General features: G+C 51.6%; 1 protein-coding gene across 1 annotated transcript in view; it reads right to left on the bottom strand.

The window, feature by feature from the left end:
* The window catches only part of LOC118678261 (CXADR like membrane protein), a 95,377-nt gene that overhangs the window by 17,566 nt on the left and 61,789 nt on the right, over nt 1-16,022 (bottom strand). The window contains exon 3 of the mRNA XM_036353703.1: nt 8,115-8,272. Within this exon, the coding sequence (XP_036209596.1) occupies nt 8,115-8,272 (158 nt within the window). The remainder of the gene's footprint in view (nt 1-8,114; nt 8,273-16,022) is intronic.

Here is a 16,022-nt window from a genome sequence, read left to right as displayed (position 1 = left end):
GCCCGCTCCGCGCATACCTCCGCACCTTTGTACTTTCCGCACTGCGCCTCCTCTGAGTCTCGTATGCTGTTCTCTTTCCTTCTAGTTGAAGAATTTCTCCTCAGCCAGCTTTCCTGTGGTTCTGGGTGATGTCCGTTCCGTCTTTTAGTTGTATTTGTGAAGTGCTTGTTCGAGGCAGCTAACTCCGGTGTTTACCTATGCCGCTATCTTGGTTTATCCCCATAAAATTATTTTCGTTGTTACTTCATAACTGTAATGTTGCTACTGTTATGAATCGTAATGTAAATATCTGATATGCAGGATGGTCTTAGGTAACCCCTGTGAAAGGGTCGTTCGACTGCCAAAGGGGTCGCGACCCACAGGTTGAGAACCGCTGCACTACAGGGACCTAATGTGGAAAAAAGCTGCACCAGCAGCGACTGAGGGCTGCTGGGAGGCCTAACAGGCTACATTCAATGGGGTCCTCCACTCAGCCGCGCAGCGGGTCAGCTAACTGACCTTCCTCAGCTTAAGGTCCTAATTCTAAGACAGGCATAAGCTACCTCATGGGACTTTTTGGAAACAAGACAGTAAGCACTCACGATCATTTGTTGTTTGTTTTTTGTTAATCCTCACCCGAGGGTATTTTTCCATTGATTTTAGGGAGAGTGGAAGAGAGAGGGAAAGACAGCGAGAAACATTGATTGATGTGAGAAAAACACATCGACTGGTTGCCTCCTGCACGCACCCTGACCAGGGCCCCGCCGGGGAGGATCCTGCAACCAGGGTAGGTGCCCTTGACCTGATCGAACCTGGGCAGGGCCAACCCTCTACCTACTGAGCCAAGCTGACTAGGACGCAATCGCTTTTTAAAAGAAATATATATTTTTTATTGATTTCAGAGAGGAAGGGAGAGAGGAACATCGAGGAGAGAGACACATGGATCGGCTGCCTCCTGCATGCCAACGGGATTGATCCCATAACACGGGCATGTGCCCTGACCGGGAATGGAACCCAGGGCCTCTTGGTCCACGAGTCAACGCTCAGTCTACGGAGCCACACCAACGGGCTCACAGTCGCTTTTATTACTCTGATTCTGCAGTCGGAAGGCTCCTAAGGTTTCCAACATCGTTCAAACCAGGGCCCCACGCATGTTAACACCCCACACATTTGCACAGTAAACCTTCCCTGGCCAAGAGCTGCTGCTGCCCATCCTGTGCACAGGGTGGGACAAAGCCTGGCCTCTGAGGTGACACCTACAGCCGGCGTGCAGCCTGCACATCCCCCCCGCCCCCGTATTTCTGAAGAGATCAGTCCCTGAACCCAATGTTTCTAGATTCTGGGTGACGTCCTCTGATGTGTCTTTGTCTTGGGTCCTGCTGTCTTGTCCTTCTGAAATGTCCCCCCCACCTTTTTTTTTCATTTTTGCTTAAACAACACCTACACAGGCCTCAAGATAAAGCCGAGTTCCCTTCTGAGTCTAGACTATAGAGCAGGGGTGGGCAAACTTTTTGACTCGAGGGCCACAATGGGTTCTTAAACTGGACCGGAGGGCCGGAACAAAAGCATGGATGGAGTGTTTGTGTGAACTAATATAAATTCAAAGTAAACATCATTACATAAAAGGGTACGGTCTTTTTTTTTTTTAGTTTTATTCATTTCAAACGGGCCGGATCCGACCCGCGGGCCATAGTTTGCCCATGGCTGGCCTAGAGCCTTCCCTGGTGACTGCTCTCTTCCCTTTCTCCACACCCCGTCCTCACATTTAGTGAAGAAAAAGGAGAGAATCGCATGTACGCGGTCCACATCTCTGGAAAGCAGAGGTTATACGACTCCAAAATAATCGTAACCCTTATTTAATGTGAATTTCACATACACTTCTGACACGGATTGCAATTTGGCTCCGTTTTTTCCAGACATACACTGAATCTCAGGTGCTTGTGTGTCTCTCTCTTACCTATTTTGTTTTTAGTTCTAGGAAATGCGGTGCTGAGACGAAGCCACGGGTCAGGGTGTAACAGGAGAACATGAGCATAGAGTACCCCTTCAGCAAACAAACGTAAAGTTAACTGCATGCATTACGGCTGCGGTGGCTGCTTGTCTGATGGCATCTCGGGTGGACCTGCTCCAGATGCCCTTTCAGCGAGAGGAGGCGGGCTGTTCGCCAGGGTTTCTGGGAACAGACGGCGCAGCTCAGCTTCTGGGCAGGGGCTCTGCACGGCCGTGGTCCCAGGCCCGCATAGCAGACGGGAAACTGCCTTGAATGGCAGATACCATCCCCTCTCCGTTTGGATCAGGATGTTTCTTGCTGATCTAAAGGGAGAGGAGGGAGGGTGAAGGTGTGGCCAAGAGGCTTGGCACAGGGATGGGAACCCTTTGTCCTAATTTCTCCATCTGAAAAACAGGGGAAAGGTTTCTCCCGTGTGTCCCTGACCGACCTGGGGGAGGCGGTCTCGCTGCCTTTGGAAATTCTACTGTTTCCATCCCTAGAACTGGAAGGAAAGCTCCAGAGTCTAATGTCATCCCATCGAGGCTGAAATTCTACTATCCCCGAGCCTGCGGACCACCCCCACATGCTCCCTGCGTATCTGTGCGTCCTACACGCATGGGATGGAAGCACGCTGCCCAGATCAAAACGCAGCCTGGCCTTGGGTCCAAGCCCTGGTGAGCCTGCATTCAGCACCACACCCACTCCAGCCCTTTTCTTCTCAGTCACCCTCACTCTTCTCCCCACCTCCCTGGCAAACTGACAATTTTGGCCACTTCACACACTACATTTTGATTAACCCCTTCTTTACAGCCCAACATCCATGACTGTAGGTTTGGCCTCGTCTAGCCGGAAACTGTTTACCTGATATGGCTTCTACTCGAGCCCCGCTTAACCCAGCGTGCTGCACGGTGCCAGAGTGATGGCTTTACTAGCAAAATGCATATGTCCCTTCACTCTTAAAATCCTTCAAAAACTCCACGACACCCGAGGAGACGTGTAAGCTCCCTCGCATGCACACACGCCTCCCCTGTTCTGGTCCTGCGCCTTCTGCAGGCTCACGGCTTGTGCTGTGCTCACACCGCTGCTCGTGGTCCCCAGGATCCCAGGCCCTGTGTCTACGACCCGTGAGCTCCTCAGGCCCTGCCTTCCACCAGCACCCAGAGGTGCTTTTTAAATTTTTATCAGAGGTACCGTCTTACACGAAGCACTTGCTGCCCTCTCCCCTCCTCCAACTACTCTTGGCCAGTGGGTCCTCCTTGCATCCATCTAGAATGGCCTTCTTGTCTCAATCCTGACATTTACTTCTTCACTGAGCTCCTGCAGAGAGGGTGCCTGTACAGCGGGAGTCCATATCTATTAAATTTAACTACGTAGATTTTTAAAATAGTTTTTTTTTTTAATTGAGGTAACATTGGTTTATACTAAATTGATTTTTAATCTTTTAGAACTTCCAGTAGTTCCAAGCTTTTTTCAGCATCAGGGTCTTTGCATAATTAGTTCTGTCTGGAACAATTTCTCCTTATTTCCTACATAGCACATGGTATCATTTCAAAGTATTTAAGAAGGCAGTAGAGCTGGTGGTACTGACGTCAGAGTGCCTAGTTTCAAAATGCAAAGCGGGCGGCCTTACGCACCGTTCTTCCTGTGGGCTCATGCTTCAGCTCCTGGTGTGTAAATGGGACTAGCAGTCCCACGAGCATTGCTGAATTACATCCTATGTGCTAAACGGCTGGTGCCTGGCATGTAGCCGACACCTACCGTGCTCTCGTAAACATGTATGTATGTTTCTAATTACTGGTGCCACTTCCCAGTAGGCTCCAAGGAGCTAGGGATTCCAATGTCTCCCTCACTCCTGCACCCCAGGGCCTCGCAGGGCACACGGGCAAGTGCAGAATAAACTGTGCTGTCTGGCCTTTCGCCTCGTGGCTTCAGAGAGCAGGATGGGTCGCCAGCACCTCTCCTGGAGCCAACGGAGAAAATTCGGCCAGGGTTCTCATTCTTGCCTTCTGCTCAAGCTGCCGGTCTGACCCGGAAATCCGGCCTCAATCTGCGCGGCCAGTGTTTCGGTCAGTACTCGAAGGACGCAGGCTTGTCGGAGGTGGACTAAGCGAACGTCCATGAACGGTCATTCAAGACATCTACCTTTCCGCAGGAGGCTAGCTCTCTGTACGCACAATAAAAACTTCAAACAGAAACAAAGCTGTGCAATGGCATGGCTGGATAGTGACCACTTCCCTGTAGAATGCGACTGGAGATGAGAGCGCGCTGAGCCTGCTCTCAGGGTGACGCCAGAAGCGTGGCAGTGGCTTCTTTCATCACCAATGGCGTCCTGACCCCGAGGCTCACTTGGCCACATAACCAGCCACTCTGTTTTTTCAGTTTAATAAAAACATTTGGGTGAAAGTTGGATGAGTGGAGTCAGTCTCGGATTTTTATTAGAGGAGACTGTGCTCTCATTTAGCTCACTGGGAAGCGGGGCTGACTAAGGCGTTGTTGGAATACACAGGCTCGGGTTAAGGTTGTTGGAATACACAGGCTCGGGTTAAGGTTGTTGGAATACACAGGCTCGGGTTAAGGTTGTTGGGAGAGACAGGCTCGGGTTAAGGTTGTTGGAATATACAGACTCCGGTTAAGGTTGTTGGGATAGACAGGCTCGGGTTAAGGTTGTTGGGAGAGACAGGCTCGGGTTAAGGTTGTTGGAATATACAGACTCCGGTTAAGGTTGTTGGGATAGACGGGCTCGGGTTAAGGTTGTTGGAAGAGACGGGCTCAGATTAAGGTTGTTAGGATAGACGGGCTCAGATTAAGGTTCTAAGGATAGACGGGCTCGGGTTAAGGTTGTTGGGATAGACGGGCTCGTGTTAAGGTTGTTGGGATAGACGGGCTTGGGTTAAGGTTGTTGGGATAGACGGGCTCGGGTTAAGGTTGCTGGGATAGACGGGCTCGTGTTAAGGTTGTTGGGATAGACAGGCTCGGGTTAAGGTTGTTGGGATAGACGGGATCGGGTTAAGGTTGTTGGGATAGACAGGCTCGGGTTAAGGTTGTTGGGATAGACGGGCTCGGGTTAAGGTTGTTGGGATAGACGGGCTCGGGTTAAGGTTGCTGGGATAGACGGGCTCGGGTTAAGGTTCTAAGGATAGACGGGCTCTGGTTAAGGTTGTTGGGATAGACCGGCTCGGGTTAAGGTTGTTGGGATACACAGGCTCGGATTAAGGTTGTTGGGATAGACGGGCTCGGGTTAAGGTTGTTGGGATAGACGGGCTCGGGTTAAGGTTGTTGGGATAGACGGGCTCGGGTTAAGGTTGTTGGGATACACAGGCTCGGGTTAAGGTTGTTGGGATAGACGGGCTCGGGTTAAGGTTGTTGGGATAGTCGGGCTCGGATTAAGGTTGTTGGGATAGACGGGCTCGGGTTAAGGTTGTTGGGATAGACGGGCTCGGGTTAAGGTTGTTGGGATAGACGGGCTCGGGTTAAGGTTGTTGGGATACACAGGCTCGGATTAAGGTTGTTGGGATAGACGGGCTCGGGTTAAGGTTGTTGGGATAGACGGGCTCGGGTTAAGGTTGTTGGGATAGTCGGGCTCGGATTAAGGTTGTTGGGATAGACGGGCTCGGGTTAAGGTTGTTGGGATAGACGGGCTCGGGTTAAGGTTGTTGGGATAGACGGGCTCGGGTTAAGGTTGTTGGGATAGACGGGCTCGGGTTAAGGTTGTTGGGATAGACGGGCTCGGGTTAAGGTTGTTGGGATAGACGGGCTCGGGTTAAGGTTGTTGGGATAGTCGGGCTCGGGTTAAGGTTGCTGGGATAGACGGGCTCGGGTTAAGGTTCTAAGGATAGACGGGCTCGGGTTAAGGTTGTTGGGATAGACGGGCTCGGGTTAAGGTTCTAAGGATAGACGGGCTCGGGTTAAGTTTGTTGGGATAGACGGGCTCGGGTTAAGGTTCTAAGGATAGACGGGCTCGGGTTAAGGTTGTTGGGATAGTCGGGCTCGGGTTAAGGTTGTTGGGATAGACGGGCTCGGGTTAAGGTTCTAAGGATAGACGGGCTCGGGTTAAGTTTGTTGGGATAGACGGGCTCGGGTTAAGGTTCTAAGGATAGACGGGCTCGGGTTAAGTTTGTTGGGATAGACGGGCTCGGGTTAAGGTTCTAAGGATAGACGGGCTCGGGTTAAGTTTGTTGGGATAGACGGGCTCGGGTTAAGGTTCTAAGGATAGACGGGCTCGGATTAAGGTTCTTGGGATACACGGGCTCGGATTAAGGTTGTTGGAAGACACGGGCTCGGGTTAAGGTTGTTGGGATAGACGGGCTCGGATTAAGGTTCTTGGGATAGACGGGCTCGGGTTAAGGTTGTTGGGATAGACGGGCTCGGATTAAGGTTGTTGGGATAGACGGGCTCGGATTAAAGTTTTTGGGATAGACGGGCTCGGGTTAAGGTTGTTGGGATAGACGGGCTCGGGTTAAGGTTGTTGGGATACACAGGCTCTGGTTAAGGTTGTTGGGATAGACGGGCTCGGGTTAAGGTTGTTGGGATAGACGGGCTCGGGTTAAGGTTGTTGGGATACACAGGCTCTGGTTAAGGTTGTTGGGATAGACAGGTTCAGGTTAAGGTGTTGGGATAGACAGGTTCAGGTTAAGGTGACCTTGCTCTACAGACAACAGAGAATGGGGTGATGACCGAACAAAATGACAAACAGGATCAAGATACCATGGTGATGTGGGCAGCCCATTCAGCAGGTTAAACCCCAACGGGGATCCTGTAATTTGTTTTCAGTGAAAACCTTAGCTTCTGCTCGTAAAAACCACCTTATAACAAAAAAGTAGACAGCAGAGAGGAAAGGACAACTTTTCGCTTTTTAGAAGCGAAATAGCAAAGTTCTGTAGAAAAAGGAACATCTGGCCAGCTTTCCTAGATTGTAGAAATTTTTTTAAATCGCTAAACTTTCAACAACAACAAAAAATTAAAACAGTCCGGCTGGTGTGGCTAAGTGGTTGAGCACTGACCCATGAACCAGGTCACAGTTTGATTCCCGGTCAGGTCACATGCCTGGATTTTGGACTCCATCCCCAGTGTGGGGCGTGCAGGAGGCAGCCGATCCACAACTCTCTCATCACTGATGTTTCTTTCTCTTTCTCCCTTTCCCTTCCTCTCTGAAATCAATACAAATATATTTTAAAACAGTAAGTCAGTGGGTAAAGGGAGGAGGATAGTTACGCTGGGAAACGAGGCGGAGGGAGGTCCCGTGGCCGGATGTGCCAGGGCAGGGAGGGTAAAACAGAGGTTACCTATTCTCAGCCCCGGTGAGCTCTGCTCACAAGGCTAGGAGTCTGCCCACCGCGCCCCCCCCCGCCCCCCCCCGCTGCCAGACGGCCCAGCGCCTGCCAGGAGAGCCGGCCAGCTCCTTGGGTTTCCGGCTGCGGCGTTGGCATTGCTCCTTCTGCTGGCAGTTGCTCACGTTCACCATGGCCTGCGTGCCCCGCACCTGCGCCTGTGCCCTATGTGTACCGCATTACCCCGTCGCAGAGGGTGCCAGTCATGGCTGCAGAGGTGGACCTGGGCCGGCGCTAGCGCCGCAGAGGAGGCGGAGCAGGTCCCGCCCACAGGCCGAGTCCCGCCTCTAGACCAGAGAAGGAGCCACTGCCTTTGGTCCCTGCTTAGGAAGGACAGGATGGCGCAGGCTCCCTGGGTGGGCAGGGGACAGAGGGCTTCCCAGCAGCTCCTGCTCCCCCCAAGAACACAGAATCTCATCCTCACGACCCGAATACCCTCTCTGGTTTGTAGTTTCCCATCTAGAGCCTTCGATCTCCAGCCGGATAAAGGAAGCCGTTCCAGCCCTGTCTGGGGCTCGGTCGTGTGGAGCATCGGCCAGTGCACCCAGAGGTTGCAAGTTCCACGCCCGGTCAAGGCACAACCCAGGTTTCATGTTGGGTCCCCGGTGGGGGCACATCCGGGAGGCAACTGATCGATGCTTCTCTCCCTTCCTCTCTTTCTAAAAATTAGTCAAAAACATATCCTCGAGTGAGGATTTAAAAAAAAGGCAAAAAGCAATTCCAGCCCTTTGTGGCCCAATGAGAAACACGGGAGGGCTGAGGAGAGGCGAGGGCGTAGCAGGGGGGGAGGGGAGGCGGGGCCCTCGCGGCTGACTTACCGCCTTCTGGCTCCCTGTGCTGTCCGTGAGCAGCCACTCGATGTCCAGGGCGCCTTTTTCTTGCAGCCCCAGCTGATGGTGACAGGGCAGAGTGACCTGTTCCTCGGCCACTTTCTTGATCTCAGTGTAAGCCCCCAAGGCTCCGACACAGCAGGACACTGCAAGAGGAAGCCGGGGTGAGAATCCAGAAGCTGCAGCTGCATGGCCATGTGTGGGAGCAAACGGGCCAGCAAGCCGGGGCTGAGAGAGTCCTAGACCAGAAGTGCTGAAGCCCAGGGCCTCAGGCTGGCTCCTCCATCCTATCACCCTTCCCTGCACACCCCCACCCCCAACTACTCCTACCTTAGGGAGTTTTTCCGAACAATGAAATCACTCGGGTCAACAATACTGGTGTTCGTTTTTTCTCTCCCCTGCTAGCAGAGGCTCCAATAGGACAGAAACCGAAAGGGACAGCAGGGTTAGCGTCCTCCCCAGCACAGGCGCTGGCTCCCAGCTCACCCTTCAGGGCCTTTCGGAGCCAGGGGACCTCGGGACTCCTGAGGAGGTGCAGGCATGCCCCCCGGGAGCAAGTGGGCTCTACAGCAGCCCCTGCTTCCTTACAGGTAACCTCCTCTCTTGTCCTCCCAGCTCTGTCTTCCAGTCTGTATGCTCTCATATCCTGTGGTTTCAACCCTTTCTATTCAAAGCAAAATTCTGAGTTAGCACATTAGGATCCCATCCCTCCATTGATCCAATACCCATTTAGCCCACAGGCATTCGGCCACTTTGGCCTTCTTTCCTCTAGCTTCTGTCTTTGCAGGAATGACGTCCTGTCAGAGGCGTGGGCCTCCTGCTCGCCTCTCTCCTTCCTGTTGATCTTCGCTGGGGCTCTGGCATTGCTGGCTGTTAAATTTACAGAATTGATGACCAACGAATTGCTGTGATGAAACCCCACCTAGATTCTAGGCCTGATGTGTCTGGCATTCCAGGTGTGCCTGATCTCTGGATCTTCCTTTATCTCCTTACACGGTAATAACGAAGCAAAGCGTGCCCCAGTGGTTAGCTCAGTGGATAGAGCATGGGCCTGAGGACTGAAAGGTCCTGGGTTCGATTCTGGTCAAGAGCACATGCCCAGGTTGCAGGCTCAATCCCCAGTGGGGGGCATGTAGGAGGCAGCCGATCAATGATTCTCTCTCATCATTGATGTTTCTTCTCTTTCTCTCCTTCCTCTCTGAAATCAAATATATATATATATATGAAAAGAAAAGCGTGGCCCTGTCGGCGTGGCTCAGTGGTTGAGTATTGAACCAGGTTGCCTATGAACCAGGAGGTCATCGTTAGATTCCGTCAGGGCACATGCCTGGTTGTGGGCTCCATCCCCAGTGTAGGGCGTGCAGGAGGCAGCCCATCAGTGATTCTGTCTCATCACTGATGTTTCTATCTCTCCTCTACCTTTCTTTCTTTGAAATAAATTTTTTAAAAAATTTTAAAAAAAGAACACAGTGTGAAATACGATCTCTTTCAAGCCATTCGCGATGCAACATTAAACAACCTCCAAGTTAAAACAGCCCGAGGGCTTGTGTGAAGTCCTTTCTCCTGCAGCAAAATCGCTGCCACCTGAGAAGGGCTTTCAGCACTAAAGCCCAAGGGTCATGACCAACGGAAGCATATAAACGACCTCTCTTAGTCCGTGTTCATTTCCCAACACGACGGGCAAGAAATCTGTGGGGCAGGGAAGGGGCCGTGTTCTCGCTGCAGGAAGGTGAAGTGAGGGAGATGAGCAGGGCTGGCTGGGGGGAGCCCTCAGCGGCTCCATCTCCGAGCACAGCAGGGGGTTCCAAGTTCCCCGGCAAAGAAGGGAGCTGGTGGCTTGGCTGAGCGGAGGGGCAGCCTCAGAACCACCGGACAAGCCATTGCCGGCCTCACTGACGCTCTCAACCATGTTTCTGTTTGGACCTCGGCACTGCAATGGGAGTGGCCACCACGTGAGCACGACGCATGGTTGGCCTGGAGAATGAACACTCAAGTCTATGAAGAAACGATTACTCTCCAAGTGTATCGAGGACGTGCATAAAGGGAGTGAGCCACGCGCCAGTGTCACAGAGCTGGGAAGCGACAGCCGGGCTCCCCCACACCTGCCTCACTGCCACGCTCACGCAGGACAGCCCTGCTGTGCACGCGTGTCCTGTCTCACGTGGCTTCCCGACACCTGGCGCTCCCACTAGCCAGGAAGCGCCTTGACATTAAGCACCACTCACCACCGCCTCCCACGGCCCCCAGCCCTGGGCCTCACACACTGCAGGTGCCTAATATTCATCAGAGGGATCTGCATCTAAGCCATGCACTCACTGCACCAGTGAGCAGGCTGGGGCGCACCTCCTGCACCTCCTTCGGTGGTAGCAATGACCGTCTACGCCCACCCTCCCGCAGTCACCATAAAGCAGCCGCGGAACAGCAGGGAGATGAGCTGGTGTGCATGGGACTAAGCTAAGCTTATGAGGGGAGCTCTGGCTTCTGTCCCTGATCACTGAACACTAGACACAGCAATGCTCAGATGAAACCAGCATCCCACAGCCCTGGCAAAGCTAAAGGACCCAGCTCCAAGTTGGAGCACACAGTAGGCACTTCCTATACAATGAATAAAGAAATGCAAGAATCCGTTATGAAAGTTGCTGACTTGAGCCACTAGAGGGAATCAAAGACTCAGGTTTGGTCGATGAACACGGGTGTGTGTGTGTGGAGGGGGCGGGGGGGGGGGGGGGGGAGGGAGTGCTTTGCCAGAGCGCCAAGCTCTATTTATACCTTCCCCAGAGTTAAATAAGGCAGTGCAGGGCGGCCTCTCCCTGATGCAAGTGATGTCACCGAGACAGCGAGCCTCAAGGTCAGTGCGGCACCTCTGCTCTTCGCTGTGCCTCCGCTCCCCGGGCTCAAGGAGGCCACTGGGATCCCTGAAGATTTCTCAGGCCCTTCTGTGCTTTCTAAACCCACACCCCTGGCCTGTAGAAATGGACAGGGCCCTGGGTTCTGCATGTAACCTAGCGTGGCAATGCTTGGGGGGCTCCTGCGCCTAGGGCTCCCCTAGTGGGTAAGTGGAAGGGACAGTCTGCACCCCTGGGGGCCAGCCTTGGGTCCCCTGGCATTCAGCCACTCATCTTCATTAGGAAAGCCCTCAAGTTCATCAAGACTTAATTAGGAGGAAACTACAGCCTGGAGAATTGAAATGTCGAGGCACAAAGCTAGTTAGTGGTAGAACCACGAGTGTCAGGGATGCTTAGGGAACAGTCCCCACTGGGTGTGAGGGACGCCTGCAGCCTTTGATGGCGGGGGAGGGGGGAAGGGGGGAAAGGGAGGGCTGGAAGGCGGCAGCACACACACGTCTCCACACGCATAGTGCAGCCTAGAAGCTGTGGGCCTCCCTGTGTGCACCTCAGGGGGGTAACAAAGGGCCTGGGGAGCTGGGAGAATCCCCTCCCTGAACCTCAGTGTTCCACCTGCAGAGTGGGAATTGCATGGCCTGAGGTGCAGCGCCAGGTGAGGGCACGCGGCATCTCCAGTAAAGGCGCCTCCCTGTAGAAGAGCCCTTCTCAGGACAAGCCTGCAGTCGGCGGCAGAGATTAACTGAAGGCTTCTCTCTAAGGGGCATTTACCTTTCCTAACGATTCTCTGGAACTTCACGACCTCCTTCAAAGACATGGGGGCAGAAGTAACCTTTTTCACACTCACATTTTTATATAACTGAGTCACATATTTTGAAGAATTCATTGAGAAGATAATGGTAAATTATTAAAAGGCGATTTCTATCACCAGTTGACTATTTCATTCACATTGAAACACGCATAGGGAAGTGTTTTAAGCCTTTGTGTGCACAGAGCTAGGCTGGCCTGCTGTTGTGGCCAGGAGGTGTCTGCGGGCCCTTCTAAGAAGTTCACTTAGTCCAACTTAACGCAGCCTCCAGCCTCCATGTACTGATGGGCACTGTATGCAATTCAAGATGCAGCATGAAGCACTAGAAAGAGTATGAGCGTTGGAGTTAGATAGATGTGACTTTAACTAGTGGCCAAAAGACCAGTGGATTCCCTGACCACTCTAAGTCTTTTTCCTTCTTTGAAAAATGAGTATAAGAACATCCACTGTGAAAGATTGGTGTAAGGATGTCTGGCACTGGCACATGGTATACAGTACATTCTCAAAATGGTAATTATTATTGACAATAACTGTACACACTGTACTTTGAAAAACAAGAAACAATATGCTGAGGAGGTGAAGCAGAATTGTGAGAAGTTTGAAAGGCATTTTGCTTGACAACTGGTAATATTTGGCCGTATTGGCTTTATCTATCTAGCATCTATTTAGCTATCTATCTATTATCTATCTATCTATCATCTATCTATCTATCTATCTATCTATCTATCTATCTATCTATCTATCATCTATCTATCTATCTTCTATCTGTCAATCATCTATCTATCTATCATCTATTTATCATCTATCATCTATCTATCATCTATTGCAGCACTAAGCGTAGTTGAATGTAAGTTGCAGACAGCATGACCTTTACCTCTAAATGTTGCAAGAGGCACCTCCTCAAAGCAAGCTGCTCTTCCCACAACCATATCCTGACCACACCCAGGAGAGCGGATCATCTTGTACAGAAGAGCATTTCTGACAAGAGTGTGAGGAAGACTCGGGGGTGAGACTGACCAGTTCTGGGACGGGAGAAGGGCTTTTCCTGCACAGAGTGCGGGAAGGAAGAAGCGATCTTGGTGAAGGAGCAGCTCGAGCAGATGGGCAGCCTCTGCCCTCCCCTGCCCGCAGCCTCTGCCCTCCCCTGCCCGCCGCCCTCACCGGGAGCTAGGGAAGTTTCTCTTCCACATCTTTCCTTCCTGGTCAGCCCCAGAATAACTCTAGTCTTCTCTCTGAAGACTTTATGACGTCTTCAGAAAAGAAAAACCACATTCAACCCTGGCCAGTGTGGCTCAGTTGATTGGAGGGTCATCCTGTGCATGAAAAGGCAGCAGGTTCGATCCCCCATCAGGGCATATACCGGGATGCGGGCTTGGTCCTTGGTCAGGGAATGTTTCTCTCTCCCATCAATGTCCCTTCTCTCTCTCCCTTCCTCTCTATAAAACATCAATAAGATTTAAAAACAAGTGAAAAACCACGTTCAGTATGACCTGCTAAAGGACAGATACATTGGGATGTCTTCTCAAACGCATGTTTGATACTTAGAGAAAGGCTAAAGCTAACAAATGAAGCTTGCAGATGATCAGTGGGACTTAGACATCGGGGAATCGTGTGGTGACTTGTTATTTTTCCCCAGGAGGGAGCATTTGTTCCCAGGGCCCCTAAAATTAATGGTGCAGGTCCATGGTGGCAGCCTGGGCCTCAGACTCCGGGGGGAGGGCGAGCAGATACTGAGCTTCCTCCCTATTCCCTTAGAAGGGGAGGGGAAACGGGAGAGCCCCAAGCTGACGGAAGGGTCAGAGCCCTGAGCTGACAGAGGTCTGGAGCCCTGAGCTGACGGAGGTCTGGAGCCCTGAGCTGACGGAGGGGTCGGAGCCCTGAGCTGATGGAGGGTCAGAGCCCTGAGCTGATGGAGGGGTCGGAGCCCTGAGCTGACGGAGGGGTCGGAGCCCTGAGCTGATGGAGGGTCAGAGCCCTGAGCTGATGGAGGGGTCGGAGCCCTGAGCTGATGGAGGGGTCGGAGCCCTGAGCTGATGGAGGGTCAGAGCCCTGAGCTGACGGAGGGGTCGGAGCCCTGAGCTGATGGAGGGGTTGAAGTTTTTAGACTAAACACAGTGCATAGGATGACACCCACCCAACTGAGCCCCACCTGCAGGGCATACATTTTTATTAATTGGTTTTAGGGAGAGAGAGAAAGAGAATGATCAATTTGTTGTTCCAATTATGCATGCATTCATTGGTTGATTCTTGTCAGTGCCCTGACAGGAGGTTGCACCTATGACCTTGGCATATCAGGACGATGTTCTAACCAGCTGAGCTACCAGCCAGAGCGTCAGCATTACTCTTTTTTTAAAAAATATATATTTCATTGATTTTTTACAGAGAGGAAGGGAGAGGGATAGAGAGTCAGAAACATCGATCGGTTGCCTCCTGCACACCCCCCACGGGGATGTGCCTGCAACCAAGGTACATGCCCTTGACTGGAATCGAACCTGGGACCCTTCAGTCCGCAGTCTGATGCTCTATCCACTGAGCCAAACCAGTCAGGGCGTCAACATTACTCTTAAACACCGTCGAGGTTTAACATCTTTGAAAGAACTAAGAGGAAATGGTCCATGCAACTATAGTGTGTTTTCCTATCTGGGGATGTTTAATCCACAAGGGGGCAGAATTTACTTAGAGAGGATTATGCACACCTGACTTTTATATATATATATATATATATATATATATATATATATATATATATAGAGAGAGAGAGAGAGAGAGAGAGAGAGAGAGAGAGAGAGAGAGAGAGATTTTATTGATTTCAGAGAGGGAGAGGGATATAGAAACATTAATGCTGAGAATCACTGATCGGCTGCCTCCTGCACACCCTCCACCGGTGATCAAGCCTGCACCCTGGCATGTGCCCTCATCAGGAATCGAACGGTAACCTCCTGGTTCATAGGTCGACACTCAACCACAGAGCCATGCTGGCTGGGCAAGCCTGACTTTTAAAACTCTGTCCCAGATGACTGAGAGGGACTGAGGAATCAGCAAAAGAACTTTTAAGATCCCTTGGCTCTCGAAGTTTGGTCTTTGTTCTAGGCCAGTAACTTCCTGAATTACAAAATCGTGAATGGCTGGTGTATGTAGTCTACAGTCTCAAGCTTGGGAAGGCTGGTGGAAGATCATTGTCTACTCTCAGGGAAATTTCACTTTTAAGCCTAGTTTGCTGAAGTTTATGAAATTATTCATATTCTCTTATTATCACTATAATCTGAAATCACAGTAACGATCTTGACAGGCCTGTTGGCATGAACTTTTTTTATTATAAGATGTCATAGGTCATGTGGGGGTACGGATTTCTATAGTATTCCCTCGACACTTCAGGTTCCAGGTGCCACCAACAGGAGCACTGACAAAACAGCTGCACCAGGGGGCGTAGTGAGGAGTGTGCATTGTTCAGTGAATGTGAGTGGCACTCACATCCTGTCACCACACTGGGTGCTGCTGGGGACACACGAGGAATGACATTGCCCTTTGCCTATGAAGAAGTCGCAGTCATAGAGAAACAAACAGTGATTCAACAAACACTGCTCAAGGCAGTGTGTGGTCAATATCAACGTGAGGGGCAGCAAGGATCCCAGAGAACGGTCCCCATGGTGACGGGATGGCAGCTGGACATGAGGGGACGGCTGCAGAGACTGGGAATGGCAGTCTGACTGCTCAGGAAACCAGCAGCTAAGCGGACCTCAGCACTTGACAGGTTGGAACATCACCATGGGCCTTAGTCCTGACGAGGTCTCACAGACTGACCAGTAATATCACACAGTCAACATGTCAGCTGTGTCACTGTCCTACAGAACCGGGGTTGACCGTCTGGGAGTAATGTTTGCTTTTTCAATCCTCACCTGAGGATATGCTTACTGACTTTAGAGGGAGAGGAAGGGAGAGAGAGATAGACAGACACACACACAGAGATAGAGATAGAGAGAGAGAGAGAGAGAGAGAGAGAGAGAGAGAGAGAGAGAGATATCAACTGGTTGCCTCCCACACGTGCCCCCACTGGGGATAGAACCCTCAACCTAGGTATGTGCCCTGACTGGGATTGGAACCTGCAATCTTTTGGTGCACAGATGACACTCCAAACAACTGAGCCGCCTGCCAGGGCTGGGCTCATGTCTTATTCTGGTATCTCCAGTAATGACTGTCAGGGGGAGGACACTGATCTGGTCCACAGGGATCGCTCTACTATCCAGA

This window comes from Myotis myotis, unplaced genomic scaffold (genome assembly GCF_014108235.1).
Source record: "Myotis myotis isolate mMyoMyo1 unplaced genomic scaffold, mMyoMyo1.p scaffold_m19_p_20, whole genome shotgun sequence".
Taxonomy (NCBI): domain Eukaryota; kingdom Metazoa; phylum Chordata; class Mammalia; order Chiroptera; family Vespertilionidae; genus Myotis; species Myotis myotis.
This window is presented reverse-complemented; position numbering and strand designations above follow the sequence as displayed.